The following is a 15,947-nucleotide window of genomic DNA, read 5'->3' on the forward strand; positions in this document are numbered from 1 at the left end:
ATGAGCTAAAGACTAGAAGAAAGATAAAGAAGATCTGTCCTCCTGGAGTAGGAACTTTTAAGTACTAAGAAAAAACATCTTCCTAACTCTCATACTCTTCCAGTTACTAACTTAACTCTTGGCTCTTCCTCCTCCTCCTAGCTAAAATTCATGGCATTTCCCTTTTTTGGCTCCTTTTCTCACCACCTGCCACCCTCACTGATTTCCCAACCCACTTCATTCTTACTCAAATCCTATCACTACATTGAAACAGTTCCTACTTAAACTCATCAATGATTTCCAAAAAAAGTTTTCCTAGGGATTTCTTGCTTAGTCATTTGCTAGCATTGAATAATGTCATTCATAGTTTCACTATTTAAATACTATTTTCCCATAGCCCTTGTATCTGTCTTTCTTCTTCTCTTTGCTTTGAATATTCATACTCCCTTCCTTGGCTGTTAAGTGACTTCTTACTGGTTCCTTCATAACTGCACAGAATTGTTTTAGGTGACATATTTTCCAAGCATTTTTTTAATGAGTTGATTTCCAGAATTGTATTTATCAGACTGAGCCTCTTCTTTTTTCCAAGATACACAAAATTCCATATATGTACATAAATATTATGTATATGCCTTTACTGTAAATCTCAAAATTTGATGATATGAGTTTGTTAAAGGATTTGTTAAAGGTTATGAATCAACAGCCAGATAAAGAGATACACAGGTCAAGAAGATTCCATGTCCTCTCCAGGTATGCCATTCATTACTCATCTCCATATGTTCACTAACTTAGAGACTCTCTGAAACCCATGTCACTGTGAATTTTTAAAGAGGTTTCATTATATAATGATTGACTAAGTCTTTGGCTGTTAGCTGATTCAACTCCAGCTCCTTTCTTCTTCCAAGTGGTCAGGGAGTGGGACTGAAAGTTACCATCCTTTAATGGTTGGTCCTCCTGGCAACTAGTTCCTGATCTTAAGTTACTTTCATTAATAGGACACCCATTTCACCTTTTATGTTTTCAAAGCATGTTCAGGAACTATAGATGAAGACCAGATATATCTGGGAAATATATTTTCGTCATCTGGACCATGAAACATATGTCATAAATCATTTTATCACAGAAATACAAGGGATTGTCTCTTGATTGGGGGTCCTGCATATTTCTAAATTCAGGGATTAGTTCTAGTAGAGTTTTAGAAATTCCTTAGGATTTACTTTGTAAGCAATAATGTCTCCCCAATAAAATAAATCTATGTACCTTTTATCTATTTTTCTGTTCTTCTTATACTGGCTAATGTTGAGTAAAACTCATATTTTAATGTTGAGAAAAGACTTTGCTGTTTTGTACTCAGTCTTAAAAGAAAGTGTTCATCTTTTCCCATTAGGTAGGATGATAGTTGAAGACTTTTTTATAGATGCCCTTTACCAGGTAGGTAAAGTTTCCTCATGTTACTAGTTTACTGAAATTTTTATCATGGAAAAGGGTTGAATTTTTGAAATGCTTCTCCTTTATTTATTGAGATGGTCATATTTTTGTCTCTTATTCTGTTAATATGATACATTGATTAATTTTTGAATGTTAAATTAACACTGCATTGCTGGAATAAATCAAGTTGATTTATTGAGTGAATTTTATTATCCTTTTTGCATATTGCTAATTTATTTGATAATATATTTTAAGGAATTTTTCATCTTTGTGTTTTCTTTTGTTGTTATGTCTTTGATTATTAGGATATCTGTAGTATTATAAAATTATTCAGAAAGTATTATTGTTTCTTTGAATTTCAGAAAGAGTCTGCATAAGATCGATATTATTTATTTTGTACTATTTGACTGAATTCATTAATGAACCTATCTGGGCCTGGAGTTTTTGTTTAACAAGGTTTGGGATCATAGTGCCAATTTTGGTAATCCTTAGTGTCAGTTTTGGTAATCTTTGTTTTTCAAGGTATTTATCCATCTCATTTAAATTTGCAAATTTATTCATTATTCACAATATCCTCTATTCTTCTTTTAATGTATACAGCATGTTTCCCTTTTCTTAAAAATTAATCCTAGTCACAAACACAGTTTAAGAAAGGGCAGGTTTCAAGGTCCATCGTTTACAAGATATCTCCAATTCATGATTGTGGCAAGACCTCTTCCAAGATGTATTTTTGTATCAAAGATTATTTTAAAATTCATTTAAAATAGTGGAATAAAAGTGAAGTGTGTGTGTGTGTGTGTGTGTGTGTGTGTGCGTGCGCATGTGTGCACACACACGCTTTACACAGTTGGATTGTTGAGCCCTTCCTGAGATGGCAGGGGAAGACCTTTCTAGATGGACAGCTTCCCAGGCTGGATTTCTCAATGCCCTTTAGTATGATTATTATTTCATGTAACTAGGCACATACTTAAAAATTTGCTGTCTTCCATAACACATTGTGTTGAAGTTTATAAATGGAAACCCTACATCAGAATGGGAAAAGATGAGCTCTGCAGCCAGACAGAGCAATTCTGACTTGTTAGATGTAGACATGGATATTTTAACTTTTAATGTCTGCTTGATCATCTATAAATAGGGTTTATAATAATCTACTTTTAGGAATGCATTAATAATTACTCAAGATTATGCAGAGTTCCTGGTGCTCAGTTACTATCAGCGATTTCTGTTATCATTAGGTTGACCTTCTCTAGACCTAGACAACTTATCAATGGGGACATTTGTGGGTTTCCTCAAGATGAATTCAGATTAAACATCTTCCATCCTTATTTAAATCATCATCTAAAAGAGGACGTTATCACTAATTCTATTTGTTTGTGTTTAATTCTGGTTGCATGCTTCCTGTGGCAGTTTCTCTTTATGGGAACTTTGTTTCTGAGGGTTGAGGAAGTAATTAGATGCAGGATATTATTTCGTTCCTTCAGGGGAGCACTGAATAAGAGAATTTCTAAAGTTTAAATGATCTCTCAGAGATCATTTAGAAAACAGTTCAAGATCATTTAGCAGACATTTATATGGTTACTCATGCTACAGTTTTTCTGGAACTTTCTAGCATCCATTGCAGTTTCTCCTCAATTATTTTAAAAATGACTATTTAAAAAGAGACTCACAGAGGAGAAAGCATTCTCTGTACCCCCTCCGCCCCCAACCAGTAACACAGAGAAGAAAAACGTAGAGGACCACCACTACGTGAAAAAATCAGTCTACATAAAAGAACACAAAGAGCTAGAAGAGAGATAATTTGTCACATGTTTTTCTACATAAGGGCAGGTTTTCATTAACTTCATTTGTTTCTTTTTGAGAGAGAATAGTTATGGTTAAAAGAGGCTCCATATTAATATGTATAGAAATCAAAGTAAAATTCTGCTTGCAAAGATTATCTAACACACCTGGATCTTGTGATGTATAAAGCAGCAGAGTCCCTCCAACGTGTGTTCTGAGAGAGCACAGGAACACATGGGTCTGTCCTGGCCAGCAGCACGGAGATAAAAGCAACAGTTGAATAGTCTCAACAAAGGACCACGGAGTCTTAGAACCAACACAGGGCTATGGTGTGCTTGTTGGCACATTTTCCTCTTAAAAATTATGCAAGGAACAGAGACCATATACAGTAACAGTCACCTTACAGGCAATACAATGGCACTAAATTCATATCTCTCAATAGTTACCCTGAATGTGAATGGGCTAAATGCCCCTGTCAAAAGACACAGGGTATCAGAATGGATAAAAAAACAAAACCCATCTATATGTTGCCTCCAAGAAACACATTTTAAGCCCGAAGACACCTCCAGATTTAAAGTGAGGGGGTGGAAAAGAATTTACCATGCTAATGGACATCAGAAGAAAGCAGGAGTGGCAATCCTTATATCAGATCAATTAGATTTTAAGCCAAAGACTATAATAAGAGATGAGGAAGGACACTATATCATACTCAAAGGGTCTGTCCAACAAGAAGATTTAACAATTTTAAATATCTATGCCCCCAATGTGGGAGCAGCCAACTATATAAACCAATTAATAACAAAATCAAAGAAACACATCAACAATAATACAATGATAGTAGGGGACTTTAACACTCCCCTCACTGAAATGGACAGGTCATCCAAGCAAAAGATCAGCAAGGATATAAAGGCCTTAAATGACACACTGGACCAGATGGACATCACAGATATATTCAGAATATTTCATCCCAAAGCAACAGAATACACATTCTTCTCTAGTGCACATGGAACATTCTCCAGAATAGATCACATCCTCGGTCCTAAATCAGGACTCAACCGGTATCAAAAGATTGGGATCATTCCCTGCATATTTTCAGACCACAATGCTCTAAAGCTAGAACTCAACCACAAAAGGAAGTTTGGAAAGAACCCAAATACATGGAGACTAAACAGTATCCTTCTAAAGAATGAATGGGTCAACCGGGAAATTAAAGAAGAATTGAAAAAAATCATGGAAACAAATGATAATGAAAACACAACGGTTCAAAATCTGTGGGACACAACAAAGGCAGTCCTGAGAGGAAAATATATAGCGGTACAAGCCTTTCTCAAGAAACAAGAAAGGTCTCAGGTACACAACCTAACCCTACACCTAAAGGAGCTGGAGAAAGAACAAGAAAGAAACCCTAAGCCCAGCAGGAGAAGAGAAATCATAAAGATCAGAGCAGAAATCAATGAAATAGAAACCAAAAAAACAATAGAACAAATCAACGAAACTAGGAGCTGGTTCTTTGAAAGAATTAATAAAATTGATAAACCCCTGGCCCGACTTATCAAAAAGAAAAGAGAAAGGACCCAAATAAATAAAATCATGAATGAAAGAGGAGAGATCACAACTAACACCAAAGAAATACAAACTATTATAAGAACATACTATGAGCAACTCTACGGCAATAAATTTGACAATCTGGAAGAAATGGATGCATTCCTAGAAACATATAAACTACCACAACTGAACCAGGAAGAAATAGAAAGCCTGAACAGACCCATTACCAGTAGGGAGATTGAAACAGTCATTAAAAATCTCCAAACAAACAAAAGCCCAGGGCCAGACGGCTTCCCGGGGGAATTCTACCAAACATTTAAAGAAGAACTAAACTACATTTTCCTATTCTCCTGAAACTGTTCCAAAAAATAGAAATGGAAGGAAAACTTCCAAACTCATTTTATGAGGGCCAGCATCACCTTGATCCCAAAACCAGACAAGGATCCCACCAAAAAAGAGAGCTATAGACCGATATCCTTGATGAACACAGATGCAAAAATACTCAACAAAATACTAGCCAATAGGATTCAACAGTACATTAAAAAGATTATTCACCACGACCAAGTGGGATTTATTCCAGGGCTGCAAGGTTGGTTCAACATCCGCAAATCAGTCAATGTGATACAACACATCAATAAAAGTAAGAACAAGAACCATATGATACTCTCAATAGATGCTGAAAAAGCATTTGACAAAGTACAACATCCCTTCCTGATCAAAACTCTTCAAAGTGTAGGGATAGAGGGCACATACCTCAATATCATCAAAGCCATCTATGAAAAACCCACCGCAAATATCATTCTCAATGGAGAAAAACTGAAAGCTTTTCCGCTAAGGTCAGGAACACGGCAGGGATGTCCATTATCACCACTGCTATTCAACATCGTACTAGAGGTCCTAGCCTCAGCAATCAGACAACAAAAGGAAATTAAAGGCATCCAAATCGGCAAAGAAGAAGTCAAATTATCACTCTTCGCAGATGATATGATACTATATGTGGAAAACCCAAAAGACTCCACTCCAAAACTGCTAGAACTTATACAGGAATTCAGTAAAGTGTCAGGATATAAAATCAATGCACAGAAATCAGTTGCATTTCTCTACACCAACAGCAAGACAGAAGAAAGAGATATTAAGGAGTCAATCCCATTTACAATTGCATCCAAAACCATAAGATACCTAGGAATAAACCTAACCAAAGAGACACAGAATCTATACTCAGAAAACTATAAAGTACTCATGAAAGAAATTGAGGAAGACACAAAGAAATGGAAAAATGTTCCATGCTCCTGGATTGGAAGAATAAATATTGTGAAAATGTCTATGCTACCTAAAGCAATCTACACATTTAATGCAATTCCTATCAAAGTACCATCCATCTTTTTCAAAGAAATGGAACAAATAATTCTAAAATTCATATGGAACCAGAAAAGACCTCGAATAGCCAAAGGGATATTGAAAAAGAAAGCCAACGTTGGTGGCATCACAATTCCGGACTTCAAGCTCTATTACAAAGCTGTCATCATCAAGACAGCATGGTACTGGCACAAAAACAGACACATAGATCAATGGAACAGAATAGAGAGCCCAGAAATAGACCCTCAAATCTATGGTCAACTAATCTTCGACAAAGCAGGAAAGAATGTCCAATGGAAAAAAGACAGCCTTTTCAATAAATGGTGCTGGGAAAATTGGACAGCCACATGCAGAAAAATGAAATTGGACCATTTCCTTACACCACACACAAAAATAGACTCAAAATGGATGAAGGACCTCAATGTACGAAAGGAATCCATCAAAATCCTTGAGGAGAACACGGGCAGCAACCTCTTCGACCTCTGCCGCAGCAACATCTTCCTAGGAACAACGCAAAAGGCAAGGGAAGCAAGGGCAAAAATGAACTATTGGGATTTCATCAAGATCAAAAGCTTTTGCACAGCAAAGGAAACAGTTAACAAAATCAAAAGACAACTGACAGAATGGGAGAAGATATTTGCAAACGACATATCAGATAAAGGACTAGTGTCCAGAATCTATAAAGAACTTAGCAAACTCAACACCCAAAGAACAAATAATCCAATCAAGAAATGGGCAGAAGACATGAACAGACATTTCTGCAAAGAAGACATCCAGATGGCCAACAGACACATGAAAAAGTGCTCCATATCACTCGGCATCAGGGAAATACAAATCAAAACCACAATGAGATATCACCTCACACCAGTCAGAATGGCTAAAATCAACAAGTCAGGAAATGACAGATGCTGGCGAGGATGCGGAGAAAGGGGAACCCTCCTACACTGTTGGTGGGAATGCAAGCTGGTGCAGCCACTCTGGAAAACAGCATGGAGGTTCCTCAAAATGTTGAAAATAGAACTGCCCTATGACCCAGCAATTGCACTATTGGGTATTTACCCTAAAGATACAAATGTAGTGATCCAAAGGGACACATGCACCCGAATGTTTATAGCAGCAATGTCCACAATAGCCAAACTATGGAAAGAACCTAGATGTCCATCAACAGATGAATGGATCAAGAAGATGTGGTATATATACACAATGGAATACTATGCAGCCATCAAAAGAAATGAAATCTTGCCATTTGCAACAACATGGATGGAACTAGAGCGTATCATGCTTAGCGAAATAAGTCAAGCAGAGAAAGACAACTATCATATGATCTCCCTGATATGAGGAAGTGGTGATGCAACATGGAGGCTTAAGTGGGTAGGAGAATAAATGAAACAAGATGGGATTGGGAGGGAGACAAACCATAAGTGACTCTTAATCTCACAAAACAAACTGAGGGTTGCTGGGGGGAGGGGGTTTGGGAGAAGGGGGTGGGATTATGGACATTGGGGAGGGTATGTGATTTGGTGAGTGCTGTGAAGTGTGTAAACCTGGTGATTCACAGACCTGTACCCCTGGGGATAAAAATATATGTTTATAAAAAATAAAAAAAAAAAAAAAAAAATGAAGGAGAAAAAAAAAAAAAAAAAAAAAATTATGCATGCTGAATTTTATTGTTTTGCTCACTAAACTCTATCAATCTTCATGAGCTTATAATTAAGAAAATATTACACTTGGAAGGACTCCCTGCTATTATCAAATAACTTTGAAAAGAAATGGAGAAGTACAAGTTGTTTAACTGTTGTTACAAATTCCAGCCATATGAAATGTTAATGTAAGACCACAAGGGATTCTCACTGTGTTTATGCATTTTATTTTTTTAAGTTTATTTTAAAGATTATATTTATTTGAGAGAAAGAGAAAGAGTGAGTGTGAGCTCCAGTGGGGGAGGAGTAAGGGGAGAAGGAGAAGCAGACTCCCCACTGAGTAAGCGTAAGGGGCTGGAGGGCTGGATCCCAGGACTCAGATCAGGACCTGAGCTGAAGGCAGAGGCTTAACTGATGGAGCCACACCCGGCACCCCTGTTTGTATGCATTTTAAAAAGCCAGACTGGAACACAAAATGAGTTTCAAGCAATTTTCATAACAATAATTAGCAAGGATCAGAGAATATTTTATTTATTTTTTTATTTGCTTCACTCAAGGTTTCCACTGACCAAACCTGAGAAACAGAATCTAATAAAAAGCGCTAGGTAGCGAAGTCCTATCTGTCCCTCTGGCAGCAGATGGCAGTATTGATGCATGAAAAAAATCTTTTCAGGTTACTTTCGCAATTACCTGTTAACGTTTCCCCTCTCTAAGGTGAGGTATCTGAGCTGAACCAGAATACCTAATCAGATTATACGATGGTTGTCCTGTTACAGCTCTTCTTTGCCAGCTTTATTTCTCTCTCCTTTTAAGTAAGAGCTGGCTTTTGTTGTTAGTTTGCTTGTTTTGTTTTGTTGTTAGGAGCAGTTTTAAGTTCACAGCAAAATGGAGCGGAAGATACAGAGGTTTCCCAAATGTCTCCTACCTCCACTTATGAAGTACCACCCCATTATCCATATGCCTCACCAGACTGATACATTTGTTACAAGCGATGAACCTACATGGACACAGAATCATCCAAAGTCTATAGTTAACCTAAGGGTTCACTCTTAATGTACATTCTATGGATTTAGACAATGTTTCCAAATGTATCATATAATGTATGATGACATGTATCCATCACTATGGCATCATACAGAGTATTTTCACTGCCCCAAGAATCCTCTGTACTTTGCCCATTAACCTCCCAACACACACCCCCACTACCTCCAGGCAATCGTTGACCTTTTTACTATCTCTCTGATTTTACCTTTTCTAAGATGTCATATTATTGTAGACTTTATGGTATGTAGTCTTCTCTTTTGGCTTTTTTTTACTGAATAATATGCACTTAAGTTAACTATTTTTCCTGGCTTCATATCTCATTTCTCTCTTTGACACTGAATAATATTCTATTGTCTGGATGTACAACTTCTCTTTCATAAAGAGATATCTTTTCCATTTGCAGCTCTCTTTAGACCTTGACAAAAATGGGATTTCAACTTCCTTCCCCCCCAAACTCCTTTCCAGTACTCAACTGTATTACTCTAGAACATACTCCACTCAGCAGACATTCTTGGGGAAACAGGCTCTCAAGCCTCCCCAGGCCACAGGCGTTCAGAACACTCTCCTTCCTGTATCTTCTAGTTGCTTCTCTGAAGTGGAACTTCCCTGAGTCAGGTGGCAATAAAGATCTCTGCTCCCTTTAGATCCCTGGAACATCATCCGTAGTTCAGAGAAAGTGGAAGCCCCTGCAGCCTGCTTCACAGCCTCGAGGGCCAGGACAGCAGACCAAGTCCAGGATTAGTGCTGTGGCCGCTGAAATAAAGCAGATCCGAGCCAGACGGAAAACAGCCCGGATGCTAATGGTTGTGCTTTTGGTGTTTGCAATTTGCTATCTACCAATTAGCATCCTCAACGTGCTCAAGAGGTAAAGTTCATCTATTATTTGAAAATAAATTTATTGGTTCTTAGTGAAGAAGTTTTTTGTCTTTTTTAAAAAATTTTTTATTCTTTTTTTTTTTCCCCCTCCTTAAGCCAGAGAAAAATCTAAACCCTTTGCCTAGATAGTGTCAGGCCAGATAACTCATTGTGTTGTTGTTCCTAACAGGTAACTGAGACAGCCTTTTAGAGTGCGCAGACCCTACATATACTTGTCCGTGGAAGTTCTCTGTTGAATGGCAGACACAAAACAGATGTTCCCCTGACGACTTCAAGCTAATTGCTGAGTCTTAGATGGAGAAAAAGTTCTAATGCAAAAATAAATAAATAAATAAATAAATGAACAAAAAACCCAGAAGCCAAAAGCAAAACAAAACAAACGAAAAAAAAAAAAACCTCATTTACAGCTTGAAGTTCTGTTTTGATCAGAACAAATGGGGTTTTCTAAAGCTTTGTTCTCATACATAGGGAATTATGACACAATTCTATCTAAAAAATAAAAAAAGAGATAGAGATCTTTTTTTAGCATTCTAGTTATACTAATTAGTATATTAATTATACTAATTATATTTAAAAGGGTATTTTTTCAGAAGGAAAATCAATGCATAGGGGAAGGGGGAAAAAAGAGCATTTGTGAGTGAACACACAGGCACGCACACACAAATGGAATCAGGGCTCATACTTCGTTTTGAATCTTTAAATAGAACAAAGCCATTTCCTCAAGTCACTGAGTCAAGAGCTCAGGATGACTATTAATAAAAATTAGCATGTACCTTTTCAGTGAGAGAAAATGTGTTATTTGTTAGGCTGCAGATACAATGTTAAGTTAAAACAATGGACTGACAGGAACAGCCAATGCAGGGGCTGTGGTATACATGAACTTCACAGCCATCCAACTTTATTGGGAATTACCATAACTGTTGCAAACGGACAGGCCCCAAGGTAATAGTAATTTTGTTTATAATGGGCTTCAAACTTAAACTAGGATTGCTCCTCTCACTTTTCCCTGATTCAGAGTCAATATCATATTCCTCACAGCTGGAGACTCTGGAGAGCAGCAGCTTTGGCCAGAGTTATACACTAAAGGTGGTATAACCAGCTGCAAAGATTTCTCATTCTTCTTGGCCCTTGTTTCTGATTGCTAAATAAGTCTTCCAATGGAAAATGAACTTTTGTTTAGTAGTATTATTTAGTACAGATGCAGTCTAAAAGGCATGAGATTTTCAGCAGCATGGGGCCTTGAGATAGGTACTGGCTCACAAGAAACTGTAAGCTACTTTGCCCTCCATAGCTCTTCATTATTTCAGTCTTATTTTTCTTGATTACAAAAATCCCATACGAATTTATTCTGTTCTTGGGCTAGATGTTGTTTTCTATTCTTAAGAACCTTTTAAACATGCTATGATACTGAATGATTTTCTCCTTTTTTTTTTTTAACTCTTTGTACTTTTATGGAACTCAGTCTAAATTCAACAAAAGTCAGATTTACTTCTCTCTGGATTGCTCATTGGGATTCCCTGCATCTCGCCACTTAATGGGTTCTTACCTAATTCCAAATATCTACTTGTCTGTAATAGTTCTCTTCTTTTTAAGTTAAAGTCCTCCCTTTCCAATGAAAATAAATGGCTAGGAAGAAAGTCTACATTAAAATATTTTCAATTTTTTAAGCATTCTGCTCTTTTCCACAAGACTTGAGAAAAACACTCCTTTTCTTCAAATTCTTACCTCTGTGTTTGCCCTTGTAGGTTATGCTTGTATTTCCTTTAGACATCCCTAAACTCTCCATTAAAACAATTTTTTGCCTGACTAGTTAAAACCAGCTTCTTTAAAGCAATTCTGGTTTGTCTAGGATTTCAAAGATATATTATGCTAGAGGGTCAGAACATACTATTAGTTCTATTTGTCCAGGTTAGTCCACTCCATATGATATTTTTGTAAAACTCCAGTACTCCACGGAGGATCACTTCATTCCAGAAATGCATTTCTATCATGGGCACTGTCATGTAATCGAATACAATCAATGGTGCAGGATCGTGCAGGAAATGTGTTATCATCTTCAGCCTGTAAAATTTATTGAGTAGTTAGTTACCAGCTACCTGATATTGGCTAGTGGATTGAATTTGAAAGATGAGATATTTCTGAGCATGGAACACATCTTAAAAATGATGTTTAAGGGTAAAATAATGAAATATTTTTCAGAGTTTAAAATAATAAAAATACTAAAACTCATGTATTTTAAGAAGTTACCAGAATTTTGCCTACAGAAAACTAGTTTCCCTCTGACTGTAATGAAGTCCCAGAATTCAAATTTCAAGAAGGCTGGGAAAATGGTAGTTGAAAAAAAATGTGATACTTTGATCAGTGCACAAAGGCAGGTAGGAAGAAAGACTCAAAGACTGCAGTTTAGGAGGCCTTTTAAATGACACACAAAATGGAGTAGTAACAAACATTGTTCAGTTGTACTTAGAAACTAAACAAAAGAAGGGACATAGATATATATTTGACTTCTGTTCTCTTACTCACCAGAAATAGTATTGCATTTGTTGTTTTAAGGAAAGAGATCATTCCTGCTAGAATTTGCCTTTGACTTGCTAATTGTGCTATGGAGATTTTGTTCAGGTACCAACATTTTTCTAAACCCAATATGGCATCATAAACCAGTGCCTGTTGCAGAGGAGGACAGGAGTTAATTAAGCAGCTTCCATCAAGGGCTGCATTCACCCAGGAATTTCATTATTTGAAATGTACTTTTCAAAATCACACTGGATTTCCAGTGATAGCTTTTTGTTTTGTTTTGTTTTTCCTACAGAGTATTTGGGATGTTTACCCACACAGAAGACAGAGAGACTGTATATGCCTGGTTTACATTTTCACACTGGCTTGTATATGCCAATAGTGCTGCGAACCCAATTATTTATAATTTTCTCAGTGGTGAGTTTTCAACTGTTCCTTCCATGTAAGCCACAATCCTTACCAAGGATGAGGAATCAATGACCAGAAGGTTTTGAACACTCTTGAAATGTGTGAAGAGCTTAATTGCTCTACAGTGAGATTCCCCCCCCCACCCCGATCTAATTTGACTTGAGGTTTTGCCCTTATGAGAGGGAGCACATGTTACCTGACTCATCAGAGAAAATCATCTAAGGCATTTTCCCACCAAATTTACAAGAAATGTTGAGTAGGAGGAAAGTGAAAATTGTGAGAATTGAAGAACACAGAACCCTGTTTGCCATACATTAAATTTATGATTTACCAACCTGTAAAATAATTTTATCTGAAAGTAGTACAGACTTGCTATATTATTTCCTTTGCCAACACTGAGATTGCTTCACTGAGATTGAATTGGAACCCTTCCACTTTTGGGTATTTTTCTACATTTACATTTCTCTTGTGAGTAACATCTCTTGGGGTTATCTCAAGATTTCTCACTGACCACAAAAAATGACTTGACTTCTAAATAACATACAAGCTAAATGACACGCACAGACATACATCTGTAACTGATTTAATCTTTCTCAGTGTATGAAACCAGTGTAATTGTAAAAATCATTTAACTAGTTGTTTTATTTACAAACATTTTGCCTGACTGACCTTTAGAATTGTGTTTTAATTAGCTACATCTGTACACTGTCGTCTTCTCTAACCAGTTGGCTCTTTCTGTTTCATTGCTATCTCCAAATATATGATAATTTTAGCAATTCATTTTACTGTGTACTTAATAAAGTATGTGTATTTTCCAACTTCATCTTTGGCCTTGTAGGTTATATGGGTTATTTTAAAAAAAAGGAAGAAGAAGGAGAAGAAGAAGACAAATGACCAGTTAATTAGATTTTTTTAAACAATTTTCATTGTTTTTTCCTCAATCATGGCATATATACCCTATATATAAATATGTAAAAACCTGCTTTATTTCACCTTTCAGAGACTCAGGTGATATAAATGTGGGGTTTGTTTTGTATTGAATTGCCCTTTTTCTTGCCTTCCCCTGCCACAGCCAGCACCTGTCTCCAGAATAAAGACGGCATTAGATCGGAGATAACCAGAGACAACTCACTGCTCATGTGCTAGGTTTGAGGGACCATGTGGAACTGTGGCTTTGGAAGCAATGAAGAAGCTGTTGCCTTGGGATTAGAGATGACTAAAGCCCTGAGCCTTGCACTAAGCAGATCAAACTTCCTAGAAAGTTACAGGAAGAAGTGTTTGGAGTCAAGGCCACAAGTTAAAGTGCACTTGTGGGGTGGGTTAAGGCAGGGAAGGTGGCTGGAACCTGTGGAGACCTGGGATGTGCCTGCAATTGTCCAAGTCCCTTGAACATTCACTTCTCATGTGTAATTACTCAATCACCTGCTTTGGTGATAGAAGCTCAGAGAAGAGAAATGATGATTCCCCATCCTGTTCATTTATCCTTAAAAAGGTGACTGTTTCATTTTCATACTTCTCCAATTTCATGTCAGTGATTTAAAGGCAAGAAATAACTTCTAAAGTAGGTAATTTTTTTCTTCTGTTTTGTTTTGTTCTGCCTCATGCAGATTATGAAACTTTAAGAAATTTTCTATATATGTTAAGATTTTTTTTTCTAGATTCTTTGTTGAACTGAGTGTGTCAGTAGACCAGTTTCTTCAAAGTCCAGTGCAGGGGTAATTTCTGCACTGTCGTGGCCATATACAACACAGATTTCATCATTTTTGAAATTATTAAATACCTCTGGACATCCTACTAATGATCACTTTCTTTACAGCTATCTGTAAAAACCCACAATCGCAAATGAAGAAGGTTTGACTCTAAAGAAAAGAAACCAACTCCAAACATCATACATGAAAATCAGTTATATTATTTTATGGAAATACCTTATTGTGTCAAGAGTCTACCAAACTTCCAGTAACCCAATTTCCTCTTCCGATTTCCCCGTTTTTGCAAAATATTGTACCTCATTGTTGGTTTGGCTCAAGGGAGCTACTGGGTTATATCTTATTCATGATTTGTTGAACCCTATTGATGTGTAATTCTTTTTCCTTTCATTCTCCCTGGTTTGCCAGGAAAGTTTCGAGAGGAATTTAAAGCTGCGTTTTCTTGCTGCTGCCTTGGAGTTCATCATCGCCAGGAGGACCGGCTCACCCGGGGCCGAAGGAGCACAGAGAGCCGGAAGTCTCTGACCACCCAGATCAGCAACTTTGACAACATATCAAAACTCTCAGAGCAAGTTGTACTCACCAGCATAAGCACACTCCCAGCAGCCAACGGAGCAGGGCCACTTCAAAGCTGGTAGTATTTTCATTCATAGGACAGGGATATCTGGGTAAAACTATTCTTTTTTTAAAAATCTCTGTACACACAAACTTTACTATCCTAATGATTTGAAGCTAAAATTACTTTGTGGAAATTTTTAAAACAATTTCCTTTCTTTCTTTCTCTTTTTCTTTCCTTCTTTCTCTTTTTAATCTATTACTCTATGGAAATAAAAAGAAAAGTCAGTTTAAAATAATTTCTCAACTTTTGATTTAAACATGTTAGAAGTTTGACTTTCAACTGAATTTTAGGCTATTCACTTTTAGCTTTATGTATTATAATTTGTGTCAATTAAATGTTTGCATATTTTTAATTCTAATTTTTATTTTGCTCTCTCACTTTCAGCTTGGTTGCAAAAAATTACCAAGAGTAATCCAATGATTTTCTTTTAAAAGAAGTAGCAATTACTAACTCTGAATTAGCAACAGACATGTTAGCTGATTTCATAGTTTAAAAAAATTACAAAAGACTGTCATTATGATGTGACATCTGAAAGAATATTTATATATAAAATAGCATATTATATTAGATAATCAAAAGCTATCTTTCAAAACTATTCAAAAATATTTACTATTAAACTTTAATTTCCATTCATTTGATCGCCCATTTACACAATTTTCTCAGGTTTGTAACCTTACCGTTGCTCACATTTCTCATCTCAACATATGGCCAGTAAGACTGTATTAACATAACAATTTTGGAGTAACTACAAATACTAACAATCTCCATCTCTAAGAAAAGACTTCGATATTTGAGAATATGGTAGAATTCTTTTATGGGTAGAACCCATAAAAATGTCACAGTTGGCCTTGCTGAATTAAATTAAGAATGCAATTTACAAAGAAAAGGAGTTGTGGACTACTATGTCACATATGGGGACAGTTACTACTGTCATGGAGATGTGATGATAAATATTTGCATTTATTTGAACTTCATAAACATTAATCAAATACAAGCACCCACTGTGCTAGGTGCTGGAGAATGAGGTAGGGACGGATGTACACGTGCCTTCAC

At 36.5% G+C, this 15,947-nt stretch overlaps 1 protein-coding gene across 1 annotated transcript in view; it reads left to right on the plus strand.

Moving 5' to 3' along the window:
• The window catches only part of HCRTR2 (hypocretin receptor 2), a 110,329-nt gene extending 95,269 nt beyond the window's left edge, over positions 1-15,060 (plus strand). The window contains exons 5-7 of the mRNA XM_004772409.3: positions 9,416-9,636; positions 12,457-12,578; positions 14,684-15,060. Coding sequence (XP_004772466.3) covers positions 9,416-9,636; positions 12,457-12,578; positions 14,684-14,913 — 573 coding nt within the window. The 3' untranslated portion in view covers positions 14,914-15,060. The remainder of the gene's footprint in view (positions 1-9,415; positions 9,637-12,456; positions 12,579-14,683) is intronic.
• The last annotated feature ends 887 nt before the right edge of the window (positions 15,061-15,947 follow it).

The sequence above is a fragment of the Mustela putorius genome, unplaced genomic scaffold (genome assembly GCF_011764305.1).
Source record: "Mustela putorius furo isolate JIRA1106 unplaced genomic scaffold, ASM1176430v1.1 tig00003983_pilon_pilon_pilon, whole genome shotgun sequence".
NCBI lineage: Eukaryota > Metazoa > Chordata > Mammalia > Carnivora > Mustelidae > Mustela > Mustela putorius.